Source organism: Tetrao urogallus (assembly GCF_951394365.1).
Source record: "Tetrao urogallus genome assembly, chromosome: 1".
Classification (NCBI taxonomy): domain Eukaryota; kingdom Metazoa; phylum Chordata; class Aves; order Galliformes; family Phasianidae; genus Tetrao; species Tetrao urogallus.
The window spans coordinates 157483970-157503199 of NC_136813.1; the positions used below are offsets into that span (position 1 = coordinate 157483970).

The 19230-nt window shown below is 36.2% G+C and overlaps 1 protein-coding gene across 1 annotated transcript in view; it reads right to left on the minus strand.

The window, feature by feature from the left end:
• Positions 1-19230, minus strand: part of TRHDE (thyrotropin releasing hormone degrading enzyme) — a gene marked incomplete at both ends in the record, with an annotated part of 207291 nt that overhangs the window by 86039 nt on the left and 102022 nt on the right. The window contains one exon of the mRNA XM_079538556.1: positions 2920-2985. Within this exon, the coding sequence (XP_079394682.1) occupies positions 2920-2985 (66 nt within the window). The remainder of the gene's footprint in view (positions 1-2919; positions 2986-19230) is intronic.

Genomic DNA, 19230 nt, shown 5'->3' on the forward strand with positions numbered 1-19230 from the left:
AGGGCTTCCAGAAAATTGTATCTTCATTAGGAATTCTCTTGGCTGCACTTTTACAATGGAATTTCTACACTATATATTCACCTTATATTTACTGTGATAGAAATGGGCCAGTTACCCTCAGTAGATATGAATCTGTCCAAACCACGTATTCTATAAAACTGCCACGGTTAATATTTTATATCTTCACAGACTCATCAGTAAAATGGTTTGCTGAATTCTGCGCATCATGGGCACCTTTGTACACATTCTTCAGTTCACATTAATTATCAAATAATATCCAGCATTGAGCCATGTTTCCCTTCACCAACTTTTTAGTTTCATTTTTAACACAACTGATTGTTTTCTTTGACAGGCTATCTTGACTTCTTCATAATATCCACCTGCCAGGCGATAGCATGTAATTAGATTCAGAAAATGTAAGTGGCAAGAGACAAAAAAGGTAGACATGCCACTAGCTTCTTGCTTTAAACTTTAACCTTTCCTCTCTTTAAGCCAAAGGCTTGTTAGCGTTGTATAAAAGCTCTAATTTTGCAACTCTTAATAAGATGATGAATCATACCTTGACTTCAGTGAAATCACAAGCATTCCATGCAAATGCATATAAAAGGTTACTCATTTTGATCTATGGTGGTGCAATAAAACTACACAAATACTCTTTTTTGTCATCTGTGAAACACTAAGGACATAACTCATAAAAAGAACTGAAATAATGATCATATTAACACTGATGCATTTTACATACTGGAGGCTAATAACAAATAAGGTCAGTAAGATAAAGCCAAGGTCTCTCAGTTTCTCAGATAGCCATTAGAATGAGCAGGAATGAACCAGCAAGTACAGTTTTGTACTTTTGTATTTGTTACTTGAAGAGATATCTAAATAATAGTAATGATGCTTTACTTTTGCAGCAATATGTGAAAAAAGCCACTTAGCTGCTAACACTGGAATTCCGTAATAAAACTGGATGCAATGGAACTTCATGCTAAATCCCAAGTAACAGTACTGGGGCTAAAGAGCTAAAATGGTAAGAGAGGGTGAATCAGTTATACCATTTCCCACATCATTAGCAAAGCTAGCATCCCAGCTCTACAGAACATAGTCAATGTTATTTTGTTACATTCACAAAGAATCAAAAGAATTAAATGAATGACAGCCACTTCCAATTACATAACTTATGAACATAACTTATTACATAGCTTATGAACAAGCTCATGAACATCGTGCTTTATTTTGTTCAACCTGGAGTCAGACATACAGAAAATCTCCATCTGGATTTCAAATAGTTTTTTATAAGCAGAAGCTGAATATCATCCTACTGAACTGATGCTAAGACTTCCACAAATTAGATTTTCACAGACTTTTCACTGGCTTTGATAAAGGAAGAGTTTCCATTAGAGCAGAAACAGTGAAAAGGAAAAATAAAAGGAAAATATTAGGAACACCAACTCTACTGCAACTTTGATTTTTTAAATAATAATTATTTTGTTTGATTTAAAGTATTTTTCTTTAATTTATTCCACGACAACTTTAACTCTGTTCAAGGCAAACAGAAAAAGGAGGTTTGATATATATGTATAAAAATGTTCCCTTTCTCCAATTCTCAGTGAAATGCTCTTTTAGCAAAACTGAATTTCCTTATGAAATGTAGTTGAAATATAGACTGCTGGACTAATGACAGAAATCTTCTTGGCTTAATTGAGATGAGGATTTCAATATCTACATATACAAGATCTTACGAAAAAGAAATCAGGATGAAATTAACTAAGTGATCAGACCAAATGTTATAGCTAAGGAAAATATTTAAATGGATCCCACGCAAAACACAAATGTCCTATAAACCCTCCAAAAAAGTCACATTTTCCCTCTTTCCTTACATTGCCTACTGCATGGAATACACTTCTCTGCAATATAACTAAAGCATTTATGGAACTTTGTTTTATATTTTTGTCTTTCAATTCATTGTGGTTAGAAGTAGAATTATTGTGTTAAAAAATGACCTGATCCCAGACATAGTTTATTTAAATTTCAAAATGAAAAGCTTACTAAGAACAGATAAGATTGATTGCTCTTTCCATCTTAGCATAATTGTATTTCAGGTGAACATCAATTTATTTTAAAGGACACTTCTAAGTAGCAGGCTGCATCATACATAATTCATCAATCACAGCTGCCTGTAACATGATTTACTCAAGCAGAATTCCATGGAATAGAGGGAGTTGCATTGTTTTTTATGCTTTGGCCTGTTTGTTTTTAAATAGTTTATGAAACAGTCATTTGCACTGAATTACTGCTGAAAAGAGTTCGTCCTTAATAATCAGCATGTTGAATTTCTTCATACAGAATTGTTACCTCCTCAGATTTCTTTTAAAAGGTAAAGTGAGTTTTGAAAACATTGTTAAGGTAGAGAGCTCTCCATGTTTATCAAAGGCAAAAATAAAGCTTGAGGAATTTTATGTGGAGGGCAGGGAAAGGCAGAAGTATTTATCCGAAAAGCAGTTACTAGTTTCTAGGGCTATGTATTTTCTAGCTGCCTTGACTTTCATATCAGCATGCAAATGTAATTGAACAGAAGTAGCTCCTTCCTCAGCTAGCCCTGCACACAGCTGTCATATGGCTAAAACAGCCGCTACCTGGCAATGTGCACAAACCAGACACAAAACAGTGTGTCAGCTAAAGCCCAATATCTACGTACACCAAGAGATAGAGGTGAAGCTTTCATTTACAGGGGCACCACCCTGTGTGCTACACTGCCCGGTGCTTTCTATCAAAGTCAGCTTCAAGGATATGTTGGTGCCTCCGACAGTCCTGAATTAAAGAAACATTTTCACAAATATATGATAGTTTAAAAAGAAAAAACGTACAAGTGAGACAAGCTGCTAGAAATACGCACTTGGACAAAGACAGAAATATCTTACTTACTTGCAAGCCCATTTGAAACACAGAGTGACCCATAAAATTAGCCAGCATTCGAATTAAAGCTGCACCCTGCAGGAAATAATTCAGAAAAGTAAGTTGTTATTGTTAAATATTGATGTGCAAAACTAATAACAATTTGAAGTATGCAGTTGTATCCAACAATATAATCTTGGAAAATTGTTAAAGATTATTAAATAATTTTTAATTGCACTGAAATTAAAAAATGAGATAAAAGATAAGACGAAGATTTACCGGGAAAAATGATCAAGTTGTTCCCAGCCTCATGTGCACTCAGCACTATTGTGCAATTTTCAGTGAGGCAAAATATGATGTCCATGATAAAATATACAGCAATAATTATTCATAATATTCTTCTATTAATTACATTATTGTAAATCAGGATTTAGTGATAACATTTTCCTTCAAAAAAGCCTTCAAGATGTGGTGATCTAGAAGTGGATCATTTCATTTTCATTTTTAAGATGTTGATATCCATACTTGACTTCATTAACAGTCAGTTCAACTCCCACAGTCTTCCAAAGATCTAAGTATTTGTATAATATACTTACTGTACATACATCAGTTCTATCCTCTTGTCCCTCCAGGCAAAGGATTGAGATCTAAAAAATTTCTTTTGTTTTACAAATGATTCCAATTGTCAGTACTTACATCAAGAACCACAGACACACTAGCTTTCTTTAAGGCACCCCATGGGCTTTCTTACTCCCTCTCAGTATGACCATAACTTCTGTATATTTTCCACTTGTACAAGTGCTCTATTTCAAGCAAAAATACATTTGCAGAACAGATTATCTAGTCATAATGTCTTACTCTGCAGTCAAATCAGGAAAATCAGCCTCCCAGTCCCATTGATCAAATGTTACACTTAGTAATGATCTCTGTATGAGAGGGAGGACATTTCTGATTCAAAAACAGTGAATCAAAGGCTGCAAGAAAACAAGATGCTGGAATTCAACAACCTCTGCTACAGATGTAGGTTCAGGAATTAGACTAATGCTAATTAGGGGAGAAAAAAAAGTTACATTACACAGATTCAAAAATTATCAGATACTAAAGCCAAAAGGACATAAATAGCAAAAAATATAGTTCATAAAGTAAATGAAGAGAAAAAAAAAAGAATGAATTCAGGAAATGCTTGTAATTGCTTACAAGAAATGAACACTGCATAAAGCAAAAAAGAAAAAAAGAAAAAAGATGCTTGCATTATTAACACTGTGCTGTGTTTTTATGGTAGTACCTTATCTTACTGAGAGCCCAATCATATCAGGAACACACAGCAGTATGGAAAATTCTTCCTGTCCATACAGATTATTACCTGAGCAGTCAAGACTATAGGTCAGGAAGTGTTATTACCCTCATTTTACCAGAGGAACTGAGTGAGTAAAGTTCTCTGAGATGCTTAAGCAGATAAATTGCAGATAAATCTATGTAAGCAGATAAACAGCAGACAGAAAAGAATCTAATAAGCAGATAAATCCAATTTATTTGGTAAGTAACTTAGGCAGTGCAACCAAAAATATTTGAAGCAGAACCAAAAAAAAGCCATGCATAAAATGTATCTGTCCAAACCCTTGACAACAAACATATTCTTTTTGCCACACATTTGTCAGTATTCCCTCTGTTCATTTATCAGTATCTAAATTTCACATATTAATAATGGATGCATATTCATATAGGTACCTTAGCTCTACCAATTTCTGTGAGAAGTAAGCAAACAAATACCTATGATCTTTCCCATACAGTCTTTTCTATCCAGGGACCAAGAACCATCAGAAAGACATGAAATAAATATAAAATTGCTCTCATAGCTCTCATTTAGTCACATCGTGGATGGAACTTTGGCCTTTACACAGCAGATAAAATAAAAAAAGCAAATAAAGATTGAATAGGAGCTCTAAGATACAAAGGCAGGAATACTCTCTCCAGATCTATTCATTTTCACAGATACTTTAGAATTTCTTTCTAATTACCTTCAGGAAACCCAGAAGTCCATTTATAACATCCAAAACAACAATGTGTTTGTCCCAGTTCTGCTATCTTCCCCACACAGCTTGCCTATCTGGATGACTTATTTGCTGGAAAAATAGTATAGGAAACAAGAGAGAGAGAGAAAGGAAAGGGATTCTAAAGAAAAGAAGAAAAAGAGAAAACCAGACAACCAGAGAAGGGGCAAGAAACAGAAGAGCAAATGCAGCCCCTTGGTGTGAAGTGAAAAGAGATGGGGGAAGGAATGGGAGAAAACCACGTATTTCACTACTTTATTATTTTTTTTTACCTTGAAAGGAGGCAGAAGAGAGAATAGAAATACATTCCAAAGAAGATGCAATTGATACATCCCCAGCTCTGAGAGGGAAAGGAAAAGACAAGAAACACTGATACTGACTGGATACAAAGAGAAATAAATTTACAGAGAGAAGGATTAAAAGATCAGAGTAAGTGAAATAAAGAAGGAGGACTTCCTAAAAGATAGGCATGGAGGATGACCCTAATGATTCTAAGGAGGGAAAGAAGGTATGTACAGCATCTTCAGTTACAGGAGCAATTGAATACATATCTTTTGGATTATCTGAATGGCCCAAATGCTGGCATTTTCACTGTATATTCACCTAGCAAGCAGTCAACTATACGGAATCCAGAGAACTTCTGCTTTCATACTTCTGAAAGCTTCTCTGACGTAGACCTAAACCTACATATGTATAAATCCTAAATCACAACAAACCTGCCCTACTGCAGAGGATGATCTTTGGAACCTGTCAGCATTATTCCTTGAATGCCCTGACACGCAACTGATCCGCTTCCCACTTCACTCTCAGGCCTACTTCTGCTCTGCCAGCACTTGTCCAACTGAGGAATGATGTATGGAGTCTTGAGAAGTGAATCTGGCTCCCTCACAGGGCACCATGACCACTTACAGATGATTTAAGTGCTTTCCTCAAGGCAGTAGATGACTCAGTACTCTGTCAAGAGGTAAAGTGCATTGGTTTTAACAGGTCTAGTGGAAAGTAATTATTTCCTATTCACTCAATGTATCTATGTTCCTGACAATACAAAAGCTTACTCAAGCTAGGGAAAAGCTATGTACCGTGCTTTAATAATAGTTCACTCAGTGCCAATGAGTAATGGCACTACCTGGTTCTGGTGAAATACCTACCCTTCATTAGCAGATTTCAAAGTGCTTCGTGAGACACTGATATCAATATCCTTGCCATTACATAAATGGAAACTGAGCAACACGACAGTGAAGTCATACAGTGAGGATCACCTAGCATGTTCATCCTACAGACTGTGAACAGCTGGAGCTTCCTCAGCTTCAGCAGTGAGACAGATGCTATAGTGAAGGAAGGCAGAAAATCAGCTGTCCCATGGAAATTAACTGCATGTGCACTCCTTCCCTCTGCAAAGCGTTCCTGGGAAAGCTGGACAATTAGCCAACAGTGGCTAACCTGCTGTACATTTATGGAGTGAACGTTATATAGATTTCTTTCTCTGAACAAACTCACACCTACACTACAGTAAAGATCATCCATTATTAAAATGAGGATCAACGTTCCTTTATATGTGAGCTGAATTTGTCTTTGATATCCAGAAAATGCAGAGGCATTTTAAGTTAAGGCATTCAGTCTAATTCCCACGCATAAAAAATAATAATGAGATTGTAACTTTGATCTCAGATTAAATGATTTAATTTTTAAAGACTCACTCCTACATTTTGTGATTCTGTGACATCACTACAGGTTCACAAATACTGTAAGTTAATTCAATTCTCTAATTAGTTGATCTGATTTTACAATATCTGAATTCTTAAACTAATTATTTCACTTGCAATTTACATCTTGTAATCACTTCTTATACAAAAGAAAATACTAAATGGAATTTTCATCAGTGGGAAAAAAAAAACAAAAAACCAACAACAACCATGTTTTAAGTTTGAAACCACGAAAATATCACAACTGCTTACTACAAAGTATTGTTACACAGCCACACAGCATGGGATACCAAATACAGGTATCTGTAGCATCTCTGTCTACAGGTAGTTTAGTTATTTAGACTTTTAGACGCTGTCAATGGACAGAATCAGTCAATCCTGCGTGCACTTCATCTCAAAACAGATGAGTTGTACCCTAAATGCACCTATCACTTATATTTGACTCCAAAATGACCCTTGGATGACCAGCTTATATGCACCAATCTGCACTGCAGTCATCTAAAGTTAGGTGAGATTAATTCAACTGCACTGCTCAAAAAGGCCATATGCAGATTGACTCCCCATTGTTACAGGAGTTCTATACTAATAGGTCGTTCCCAAGAATTTCTGAAGAATTAAGACACAAAACTGGTGGGATACCATCTTCTCATATACAGAGAGGCAAATAACAAATCATACCTCAGTTTATTATATTTTCTCATGAAAAAACCACAGCCAGGTACTCAAGACAGTGTCCTGAAGATATGGCAGTGTGCTTTGTAGATGGAGGTGGATGTTCTGTACCAAACAGGCAGTAAATAAAAATACTAAAAATAATGAATGAATGAAGTCATTTTGGAGAAGCAGATACTGTGACAATCAGCAAATCAGTACACAGAACTATGCAGAAGCTAGGCAAGGACAAGGGGCCACACGTGAAGAGATACAGTTGACTTGTAAACACATCCAGCCTTATTATTTTAAAGATCAAAAATTATGTCAGTACTCCAAAAAGTGCTCACGAGAGAAAAATGTCACCAACACAGAAAAGAAGCTGTGAACTACAGTTGACACTCAGAAGAGTAAAATAATCTATCATTTTGTAAATGAGCTGGAGTAGGGAAAGACAGAGAGCGTAAAAGGCTAACTAGCATAGTTTTTCCATCCTCATTCCCATCAAATTTTGTCATTTTTTTCTCTAGAATATCATCTCTTTTTTCTTCTTTCTCCTTCTGCTTTTGTGAGTTTTGCTGTTTCTTTTAACCGTAGGATGGAGGTTCATGTGACTGAATGCAGATGCCTACACTGTAACTACCCTCATGCTTACTCAGTTTTACACAGCTGAGCCAGCTGCACAGATTCCTTTTAAAGGCAATTGAAAGAGAAGCAAGCACTTCAGCTAGTCTTGATTCATCTCATCTGAAGAAATATATCTGAAATAGCACAGATAAAGTGTAAACAGTGCAAAAACACCTCCCTGAGTTCATAAAGTCTGAGAAAGTATCTTGCAGTCTCACTTACAAATTTATTTCAAGTAACAACAAATATCAGGAATAACAATCATGCAGATCTCAGAATAAGTTTTTCTCACAAATGTTCACCTTGCTGCACTTGTTTAGGGATAAAAGCCAATTGCTTTGACATAGAAACTTAAAATCGGGAAGTATCTTGTTGTGGAAACCACCACCATGGTACCCAAGGTAAAAGAGCAGAGTGAGATACTGAGGAGAAGAGGATTGCCAACAAAAATTACGTAACTGTATTTAAAGAAAAAATCGAATACCTCAATTTTCTACAAGACCTCCAATGACCCCCTTTGCTTTTGCTTCTCTCATTAAAAAATAAAAATAAAAATAAATCACATTATTGTTAGAGCTTTTATTACCAAAAATAATTTCTTTTACTCATCTTTATCTGAAGTGATAATAACAAAGCTCAGATCACATATAAGCACTAACGAATGCTCCATTTTTTCCTAAAGCTATTGATTTAAGATTAGAATCAATACACAGTTTGATTGCTACTAACCTATACCTAGTATATGCCAGTACTTTTTTTACATCAATCAGTTATGTTAAACATACATGAACATTTCCCTCCTTAAACTATTCTGTGCCATGCTACAACTGAATATAACTTAAAAATTTTTTAGAAGAAAGATTGGAAGGAATAGCATGGAAAGGCCCATCACATTTTGGAGAAAATATTCCATGGGCAAGTAGAGACAGGTGGGAGACAAGGCCATAAACTTTATTTCTTCCATATCATTTGCTCATTTCATTTCCAGTCTGTAAAAGGACCTTCCTCTAGTCTGAGGCAACTCTAGTTGCTTTACAGCTCCATGTATGAGAGTCAAAAGCCTGTGGCATGGTGACCTGCCAAAGGATTTCTGAAAAGCCAGTGTCTCCTAACTACTTATAAAGACTAGAGCTGGACAGGGAGACAAAATCTCCTTTTGCAGAAGTTAACATTAAAGCAATTAAGTTATACATGTACTGAGTTATTTATCCTTCACACACTTTATAGACTGCACCTTGCTGAAGCGAGAAGCTGAACTCATCAGACTATAGAGAATGGGCTCTAGGAGAAATTCTAGGAACTAAACTGCCCCCAGCAACTCTCTGACAGAGCCTGTTTGCAAGCACAGTCTACACCCCATTTCCAGAAGCTCTGCACTCCATACTTGGGTACTTCCCGAACATGCAGATGGATGCAGCTCCGATGCAGCTTCACACTTTCTAACAACTGAGTTATTTTGATTAGTATTTCCCATACATCTACCACAAATTGATAGTTCCCGCAATCTGTTCCCTCACCATAGGAATCAAGTAAGTCTAATACAACCAATTCATCTTAAAATTCTGAGTTCCCCTTCTTACACATTGGCCATGAAGTGGCCCCTCACCCAGTAATCCCAAGGTATGACTGCTGTCTGCATTCAAGGCATGAACAACCTTAACCAAATCAATGAAGATCACACACTGAAGAGGACACTTCCAAATTCTGACTAAAATGTTCTGAATACTGACTGAAATGCATCTCTTCTTCATTAAACATGCTGAAGAAAAGAGATTTTTTTAGAACTCCAAATGTAATAAAAGCAGCATTTCTTTTTCTTAAGAATGTTGAACATATTTTTACGCTGTTCTGTCAAGTGGAAGCCTAAGGATATCCACAATCAAATAGGTTTTTAAGAAAATGAGTATAATTTCATTTCACCTCAAAGTTCCTGAATTCATACACTATTCTGTATATTTTAAAATACAGGATAGATAATTCCATGATTCAAGGTTCATTCAAAATATTAAAAGAGCATGTTACAAAGCACTCATACAAAGAAAGTACATTTGCACATTATTTTTGTAATCTGAACGTTAGCCAACATGTAGTATCCAAGCCACATTTTTTAAAACAATCATTCTTTGTTGGTACTAAGCGACCACAGCTGGATGCTCTATGAAATTTAGCTTATTGGGAAAAACACAGCATGAATTAAACTGGAAGAACAATGTACATCAGACATGTAACAAGAATGTGACATTTAAAAAAGAACCTTTACATAAAATTAGGAACCAAAATGAAGTCTGTCAAATCTTGCAGAAAATCTGACACAAAAAATATGTTTTGACTAAGTCACATCTGCAGAATTTATTCCATTGCAGATACAGAAGAGTGTGCATTCGTGTAAACAACTTCTTAAAAACCTGTTTGACTGAATCATTGTGTTACACCACAAGTACTGCACTGAATTAACTTGACTACCACTATCAGCATTTTAAAGAAGAGGACTGAGAGATGTGAGTAACCTGGTGCAATGTCTGTTGAGCAACTGGTGTGACCTTAAATAAATCAACTGACATCTTTTCAGTTCCCCTTTGAGAGCAACTAACAGTTAGGTAACCACCATCAAATCCAGGTTGTTGAATTTAAATTGTGCTTTCTAAAGCAAACATGTTCACTTCTTTTTCCATAAAAGAAGTCCAGTCATTCCTCATCTCCCCCCCCAGAAGATCAAGCTGAAATGAGCTCTGCCTTCCTATTTTTGTAATTTGTACCCACTTTCTTGGTCGACAGCCTCACTGATAGTCTTGGAACAAGTGCCCTGTTGTTGCCATTCCAGTATGGTACTATGGGCAGCAACAGACACATCTGTTGAAACTCTTCCATGGAGCAGAGATCACTGCAAAGCCTTGTCTGGAGTTCTTGAAGTGTTTTTGTACCTCATCTCTGAAAACTTCAGAAGTACTCACAGACAAATTCTTTTCAGGGAATGAATTAGACCACAACATAAGGCACCAGCAACCAACTCTTTCATTTTCAGAAACTGATCACCACAGTACACCAGTGTGACTAATTTTCTGTATTCTCCAACAGTACATCAAAATACTACAAGAAAAATGAAGCTTAATGCAAATGAATTTCATGAACGTGAATGTTTCCTTATTAGATTACAATAACATAATGTTATCCTAATATATATAACATGGCAAAAACATAACATGTTTGAATGAATTCCTAGAGGCTTTCACTTTGGAAAATCCACATAAAAGCCTTGAAAAAAGCGAGGAAGACCAGTGTATGCAGACTATGCATACAAGTACAAGATGTGACACCATGAGCCCAATACTTAAATTCTTAGTCCAGGCCATCCTTTAGTGACACAATGAATCACCTTAAAAACACAAGTAATTTAACTTAAATTCCACAGCTTACACACATAGAATTAAACAAGTAACAACACAATCAGCTGAATTTGAGTCTGACTGATTTCCATGATTTCAATAATGAATTATTAAAAAGTGGCTACCCACACTAAAAGGAGTTAAAAAACTACCTTTTTATTTTTTATTATACAGATAGAGGGGAAAAAAAAAACAAACAGAAATTTTTATCTTCTTTACTTTATAAAATATAATTTCCAATTGATACTTGCTTATCAAGGTATGCATACCCACAAGTTAACATGCTGTTGATATTCGGCAATAAAACCAGGATAAATTTTAATAAACAAATTAATCTTACTTTGTTCTTAAAACTTTACTTGCAGTCTAGTTGAATCAATATTTTTAAAACCAGCAAGTATACCTATAAACCTGTAATTTACTGTGCTAAATCATCTAAGTTGCATAACAGCATCTTATGTTGTTTTTATAGACTGTAAGGCCATTTACCCGATGCCAAAACATCACTGAAAAAGCAACATTATATTCAAGGAGAGCTTTTCACTGAGAAATCATAATCATTTTCTATTCTGACAAACACAGCTGTTCTAGGCTCGGATAATATCAGAATGGTCAGATGGCAAGATGAGCTTTGGTGAAATGTTTTTTTAGTTTTTTTAGAAAAGACAAAAATGCTCTTGTAAATTTTAGGAACATGACACAATGAACAAAATTCAGGAGTAAAAGACCATCATGTTCTTCAGGTGTTCTCATACCACTTTCTTTGAATAATGAAATGCTTCAGTCGCCTAGACTGAGACTCTGCACTGAGACAACTGCACTTTTATTTAGCCTGGCCACCAAAATCTGTTATATGTGCTCACACCACCACCAAGAAAAAAGCACTTTATACTTCTTCATTATGAATGAGAAAAGCCTCAAGAAATTATAAGCAAAAAAGGTTGATGACATTATTTACACAGATGGGCCTTCACCATAATGCAAGTAAGCAGTGAATAAACCAGTGTGTCTTAAAATCCACTGTCTTAATGATCTCCTCTAATGATAAAACTAGCTCCACAATTCCATGTCTTCCATTAGAAGTAATAGATGAAGATTTTCCATTTTATGATGGAACATTTACTAAAGTGTTTCCATGATCACTGTTGCTTTACTTTAAAGAAGAAACATATCACCATTTTGTCAACCAACTCCACTGAGAATCTAAAAGCAAATTAAGTAAAGTAAAACTAAAAATTTGTGATGATTCTCCAACAGTTACTACTGTGGAGGTCAGTATTATGAGACAGCTATCTATTAATCCAGTCAATGTGTTCTGTAGTGATACCATGTAGCACTATTTTTCTAATAGAATATTTTGCCATAACAGAACAAAATTTAGAAGTCTATGCTTCTGCACAATTTCTCTTTACCAACCACACAATCTCATCAAAGACTGAAATCAGATCTGTTTGACCACATTCATTTTTATGAAGCATGAAGAATAACATTCCTTCATATTTTTAGTTAAATAAACACCACCATCTCAAACCATTTGTCTAAAACTGATTTATTTGCAACTAACTATAATTACGCATGCCATTCTACTTCTTCTCTTTCAATACATCTTTTAGGCTTCAGAATTCAAATATTCCTTTAAAATAACAAGAACGAAAGAGTATTGCTAAGATTGTTCCAGACAGCTACATCCTGAATGGGGGTCCTCTAGGCCTGCAAAATCTACAAGTAGTCTGTTATACATAGGCTGCTCCAACAGTAATTTCTTCCCATGGAAATTACAACAGATACAAAGAGCACAATAACGCTATTTGATAGAGCAAATTCTCAGCTACAAATCACTGTTTCTCAATAGAGACACCACCATTAGGTATGTATTCTTGCCAGCAATGAATGACCACCCACATGCTGCACCTGTAGAGGTCTGCATGGTGTTCAGAACGTGACTTGTCTTTCACGTCATTGCCATCACTGCTGAGACACACACCCACTACTACCTCACTGTGCTCACATCCTCTATTGGGTCTCCACAGATGTTCAGCAAGCATCAATGCATGTCAGTGGGTGCCATTTTTCTGCATGGAGGAACTCAATGACACACAATTTCTTCATACACACTTCCATGTTAGACACCATTCTGCCAGACTGCCCCACTGCTGCCATCTGTCGCATGGCAACAAAATCTAATAGTATACCGATGGGAAGGTTCAACCTCTACTTTCACACCATTAACATCTGCTTCTGATGCTGTGAGACAACATAATAACGTAACATAATATTTTCAGACAGCCCTCATATTTTTGGTTGAGTTTTTTTTCTTTTGCTCTACGTAAGTTACCTACAATTTATTTTCTATTTCCAATTCTTATAATTTGTACACAATTACTTCAACATTTGTGATTGTTGCCCTTCTTTAATCAATGTGAACTTGGGTATCTGCAAAAGTTATCCCTCATCTTCACTATGGAATCGTTGTTTTTTTTCTTTTTTGTCACTGTCAGGGAAAAACAGAAACTACCCTTGAAGGTTTAAGAAGGTACCACACTAAGCTTTCTGTTTTGTCCTTTGCTAAAAATTACCATTACAAAGTAGAATTGGGGAGACAGAAGATGTAAGTACACTTCAGGAACTCCAGTGCATAGGTATGTACATGGAGCTAGCCCACCTTCATCAACACTTATGCCATGAAAACATCTGAGCCACAGCCAAACAATTCTGCTTCTTAACTCCCCATTGGGGACAGAAGCATAACAAAGGATGGCAGCACACATCTTGAGGCACTAATGCAATTTTTTGCTTTGATCGCCTGCACTAAGCCTTGAGAGCTGTCATTTGCCATTGCCTTTGAGAAGGAACAAGCAGAAGACAATCACAGCTGGCTCCTCCTGACTGTTCTGCCTTGCATTGACCGAGCATTCTAGTCTAATGCACTCCTCTTTAAAATAGTGTTTTGATTAACATTTGTTTTCCATTGTTATTACTTTTTTCTATGCATAATTTTCTCCAGCACGGGAAAACTAGTACTCCCAAATCATTCTAGGCGTGCAGCTGTTTATACATCTCACAGAGATGTTTCTATGATTCTTCTTCAGAAAACACTACACAACCATACGTTTAGCAGCGCAGTATGTTACTGACTGTTCTGAGTCAGGAAGGTGCTCAGATGTACTTGCTTGGCTTTACATACTAACACCCCATGGGCTGGAGCAGGATTTCCTGCATTCTTGAAGTCAGGCACTCTTGGGACTGCTCTGAACCTAAAAATTTCACCAACTTCACGTTCCAATGGCTTTCATACTGGAAGCTGTGAAGATCTAAAACATTCTTATCTGAACAGGAATTGTTTTCATTATAAGATACATCCTCTGATAAAATGCATTACTCTCAAATGGGTCTTGAAAGCACCTTCTACAATCTGAGCACTGACCTTCCGTGTTATCAAGTCAAAGAACAGACACCACTATCAGACGCACTCAGATAGCTTCATGACATTCACGGGTGACATCACAGCTAAATTAGACAGGAAGAACAAACCTTTACACTGTAGAGAGGGAATGGGTTGCACAGTGACCTGAAATGTATTGTAAGAATTTTAACTAGCTAGCCGGATGTCATCTCAACGTTCCTGATTTAGTTAAGTGATTAATTAAAAATATAATCAGCTTTACTTTATTTTATTAGTTGTTAGTGTTTCTCTAGTATTTCTTATAGTGTTCACTCATGAGCTGCTCTCACTTTCAAGTGGTCACTGCACACAACCATTTTGTTAGGAAAAGATTGTCACAATATCTTTACACTTATGAAATTGAGTGGATTTCATACTAATACTAATATTGGTTTCACTGGTCAAAATAGATGTTTTGGTTTTTGTTTGTTTATTTCAGCGTTAGGATCCGGCCAGTTTTCTGATGAAAAGAAGTGAAAAGAATGAAGATTTTAGAGAGCCTTTGCACTGACTGTTCTTGCAAAACATGATACACTGTGAATTTTCAGAGAGAACTATAGAGAGAGCAAGTCACTACTTCCAGTGTCTTAAATCCTCTTTTGCCAGAACTGTTTCTGGTGACAAACGGGAAACTGATCATTTTTCTTTGTGTGTATTTTTAGTTGTATAGTCCTTCTAACATTGGCCTTGGGGGGTTTGCCTCCCCCTTCCTTTATAACTATGAGAAATACATCCTACTTCCATCAGACTGTTGCAGAAAGCAGGAAAAAGCTTTTTTAAAGAAGCGGCACAGAGTTACAATGAAAAACAAATTATGCAGACAAATGTTTAGAAAATAATTACTTGGGTTGCAAAGTCTGGACCAGTATCACTACAGAAACTCATTTTGCTTACAGGAAGGAAAAACTGAATATTCTTCTCTATTCCAGCCACACCCTTCCTTGCTTTGATTGTACTTGTGCTTGCTGAGACATATTCTGCTGGTCGTACACTTTGATAGCTACACTCCAGCCAACTGAACTTGCCTGCTCTGATTGCTACCAGGATCTGCAACCAGCACACTTTAAAGCATTCAGAAGCATGATGGAAACAACTTCAGATATTATCTAACTCTCTATACTGTATTTGGTGCCCTTTCACACCTTCTCTTATCTGGCTGTGACTGCTCATGTACAGTATCACTTCTTTACTTCTATCTCGGATATCTCTCTAACACCGTTCTGGGTCTGGTTGCTCCCTCCGTGATGCAGCTGTCTTGTTTCTCTGTTTCATTACAGCTGGTTCTTCCTTGCTGATTGTTGTTCCTCATGTTATCCTTGCTGCACTCTCTCCTCTGTTGATGTAGCTTTCCAGGGCTGATTCCCGCTGTCAGTTATTTCTGGTGTGGAAAGGCTGTCACGCTTTTTGCCTTGATTTAATAATTCTCAGATCCACTTGTGTGTTCAACAGGGTATATTTCCCACTGCACTTGGGATATAACCACTTTTCCTGTCATTGTGGGAGGACACTCACTCACTTCCAGCTGCACTAGGAAAATATATCCACTCTCTGATGTGAACTGAGAGCCTTGAATCATCTACCACTATTGTTTGCTTATTAATGTGCTACCATGGCTTCTTGTTTATTTCTACATATTTGTGGCCTTAGTGGAAGATGACATGACATGCTTTTATGTGAAGGACTGCTATGATAGTGTTTGGCTTTTGAAAGAGGCAAGCACCACTGTCAACAGCATAAGTGGAAATACTGTGTGCTGCAGTGCCTGTTTCACTCTGCTAATGGGATTATCTGAATACCATATTTCGGGAGTTTAGTCATGAACCTTTTAACACATGCAACCACTGGGGACAAGAAAGTGGAAATGAAAAGTATATTCAGCTCCAAGGCATTTAAATATCACAGTTTCAATGGTTACCTCTGAAATGTATAGGAAGAGTAATGACAGCTAAATGTCTAGCAGACACAGGCATTTTAATGGTTTCTAATTGATTTATTCCATATTGATGACAGTAAAGATAATGAAATGACAATGACAATCTATGACTGTCATTTCACTGCAGAAAAATGAGATGGGAGAAAGTTTCACAATTTCAATTTCAGGTAGAAAATACAGAGAGAAAAGAGATCACATGACAACCTAAGGTCCCAGGGAATATCAGGTGAATATTTTGAATAAAAATTAAAAGAGAATGCAAAAAAAAAAAAAAAAAAAGGTTGAGAAAAGATACTGCATGTAGTCCTAGACTGTTAAAAAATTAACATTTTAATAAAGACAGTAGAAAAGACCTCACTAATGGTCCTGACCAAAAGTTTACTAGAGTCAAAAGCAAGAAATTCTCAAGAACTTGGTATTCTTCAGTAATTTAAAAAATAAGTAAGCAATCAACTAAAAAGCCATCCATGAAATACCAGCAATAAAATCCCTCGCTCAGGGCTCACAGTGTAAGGAGGGCTTTGAGGCACTGGAAAATATTTGAACAAACACCCGACAAGGTACATTTCAGATTTTATTAACATACTATTCGTCACAGTATTGATATTGGCAGAGATTAGAGAGCTAGAAGGATAGGCAAAAGTTCTAGCTATCTCATAAAAGAGTTCATTTCATCAACAAGCGAATTGATTTTAAGTGCAAATTGTGCATGCTTGCATACAAGATTACACAGAAATGAAACCAGAATGCAAGATCTACAAAACGTTAAGTTTGTTCTAACTTATTCTCAAAAGGAAACAGAAGCTTAGAGGAAAGTACAGAAACAGGGAAAAAAGCAGCTATGAAGTCACTGGTAAAGTTTCTTCTGATGAAAGACTGTATTCAAAACAAAAGGATGAATGGCTTGACAGAAAGGCAGATAACTTATTAGACAGCAAAAAAAGAATTTATGGTTGAAAGTGTTTTAGTCTCCTCCCCTTAGAAAGCGCAAAAGTAAATTCTTTCATTGCCATTTCTCAGGTTGGATTGCTAGATCAGATAAACGAGTTAAAATTTACAGGTACAGGCCCTGATATGAACTCACTCAACATCACTCAGGGCTCTGGGAGAGCCAACCATCAGAGAAGCTGACTGGAAATGCTGACTTCATCCACTGAGCATGGCCACTGTTACAGTAAAAATGAACCCTTAAATAAACAGACAGATACAATACGCAGATTGTACTCTAATTCACAGACAAAACACAGTGATGCTATTGGCATGTATAAAATAGCTAACAGTATACAGATGTGTCTTAGAATCCTATTTATCATTTCAATGTAAATAAAAAATTCTTTGTGTTTGTAAAACGTTCATATGATTAAAAGATTAGTGCTAAGTATTACAGAGTACTGTGTGATATTACTATTATCGTATTAATTAGAAAAAATCATTAGCTTGAGATATTAAGATACTATGTGAGATAAACCTCTGAATCAGCTGAGGTTCAGCTATCACCAGCAAACATGATTAAAATATTTAAACAATGAGAACACTTCAATAATCAAAAACCTGCTTTTTATTATCACTTAATTGACCAAGAATAATATTTTCAAAGGCAGCAAAAATTTTATTGAAAATGTTATTTGGGCTCTTGATCTACTCCAGTATTTTAGAATATTTTCCTAGGTATTTTATGTTCAAATATTACATTCTATATCTATTAAGCATTTTTACACAGATGCTCTCATCTGTCCACCCCTAAAAGGAATAAGAACCTCTAACAGAAGATTAACATCTTGAATTTGTTGCTGATGGGAATAACTGGCGACTGCAAGAGAGGATACACTCTCTTTTAGCCCTAAATATCTGCTAGATAAACTGGAAGCTCAGCAGGCAAGTCAGTGCTATGCTGCAGCTGTCTTGTTTCAGTCTGATGCTAGGCAGCTAATGGTGCAGAAGGAAAATATTATCCAGTACAAGGGTAACAGTCAAAAGACTTATTGTCTGGAGCAAAGAGTTCCAGTACAACCTTCCTAGTGGAAAGCTGCAGGAAACAACATCTGCATCAGGCATCAAGCACATTTAGTCATGAAATTAAAGCACAGTACTGGACACCACACCACAAAGCAGAGAATAATGTGGTATGATGGAAACCTCCACTTTTTGGGTCATAGGCTAACAGCAAGCCCTATCACAGAGAAGGTGGAATTATACATTTCTCCCACTCTTCCATGGAAGTCCCAAAGTTGGTTGAATCATTCCTATCACTAAAATGCAATTTGAAATTGCCTGAATTAATACATATTCCTTCTCCACAACAGAATTCCATTCCTCTGCTCTTGATCTTCTGCAATGACCTGAGTTTTCATTGGTTGATAGAAAAAAACATCTCATACATCAAAAAAAAAAAAAAAAAAAAAGGGAAAAAAATATTAAATTCAGTACTTGAGAAATCTTCTTGAGAGTTTCAAAAGGGTAAAGACTATGTATCCTTTTGCTTTTAAAGCATTTAACACTTTTCAGACACTGCCACAAAATGAATAGTAATTAAAAGAACATTAACACTGTT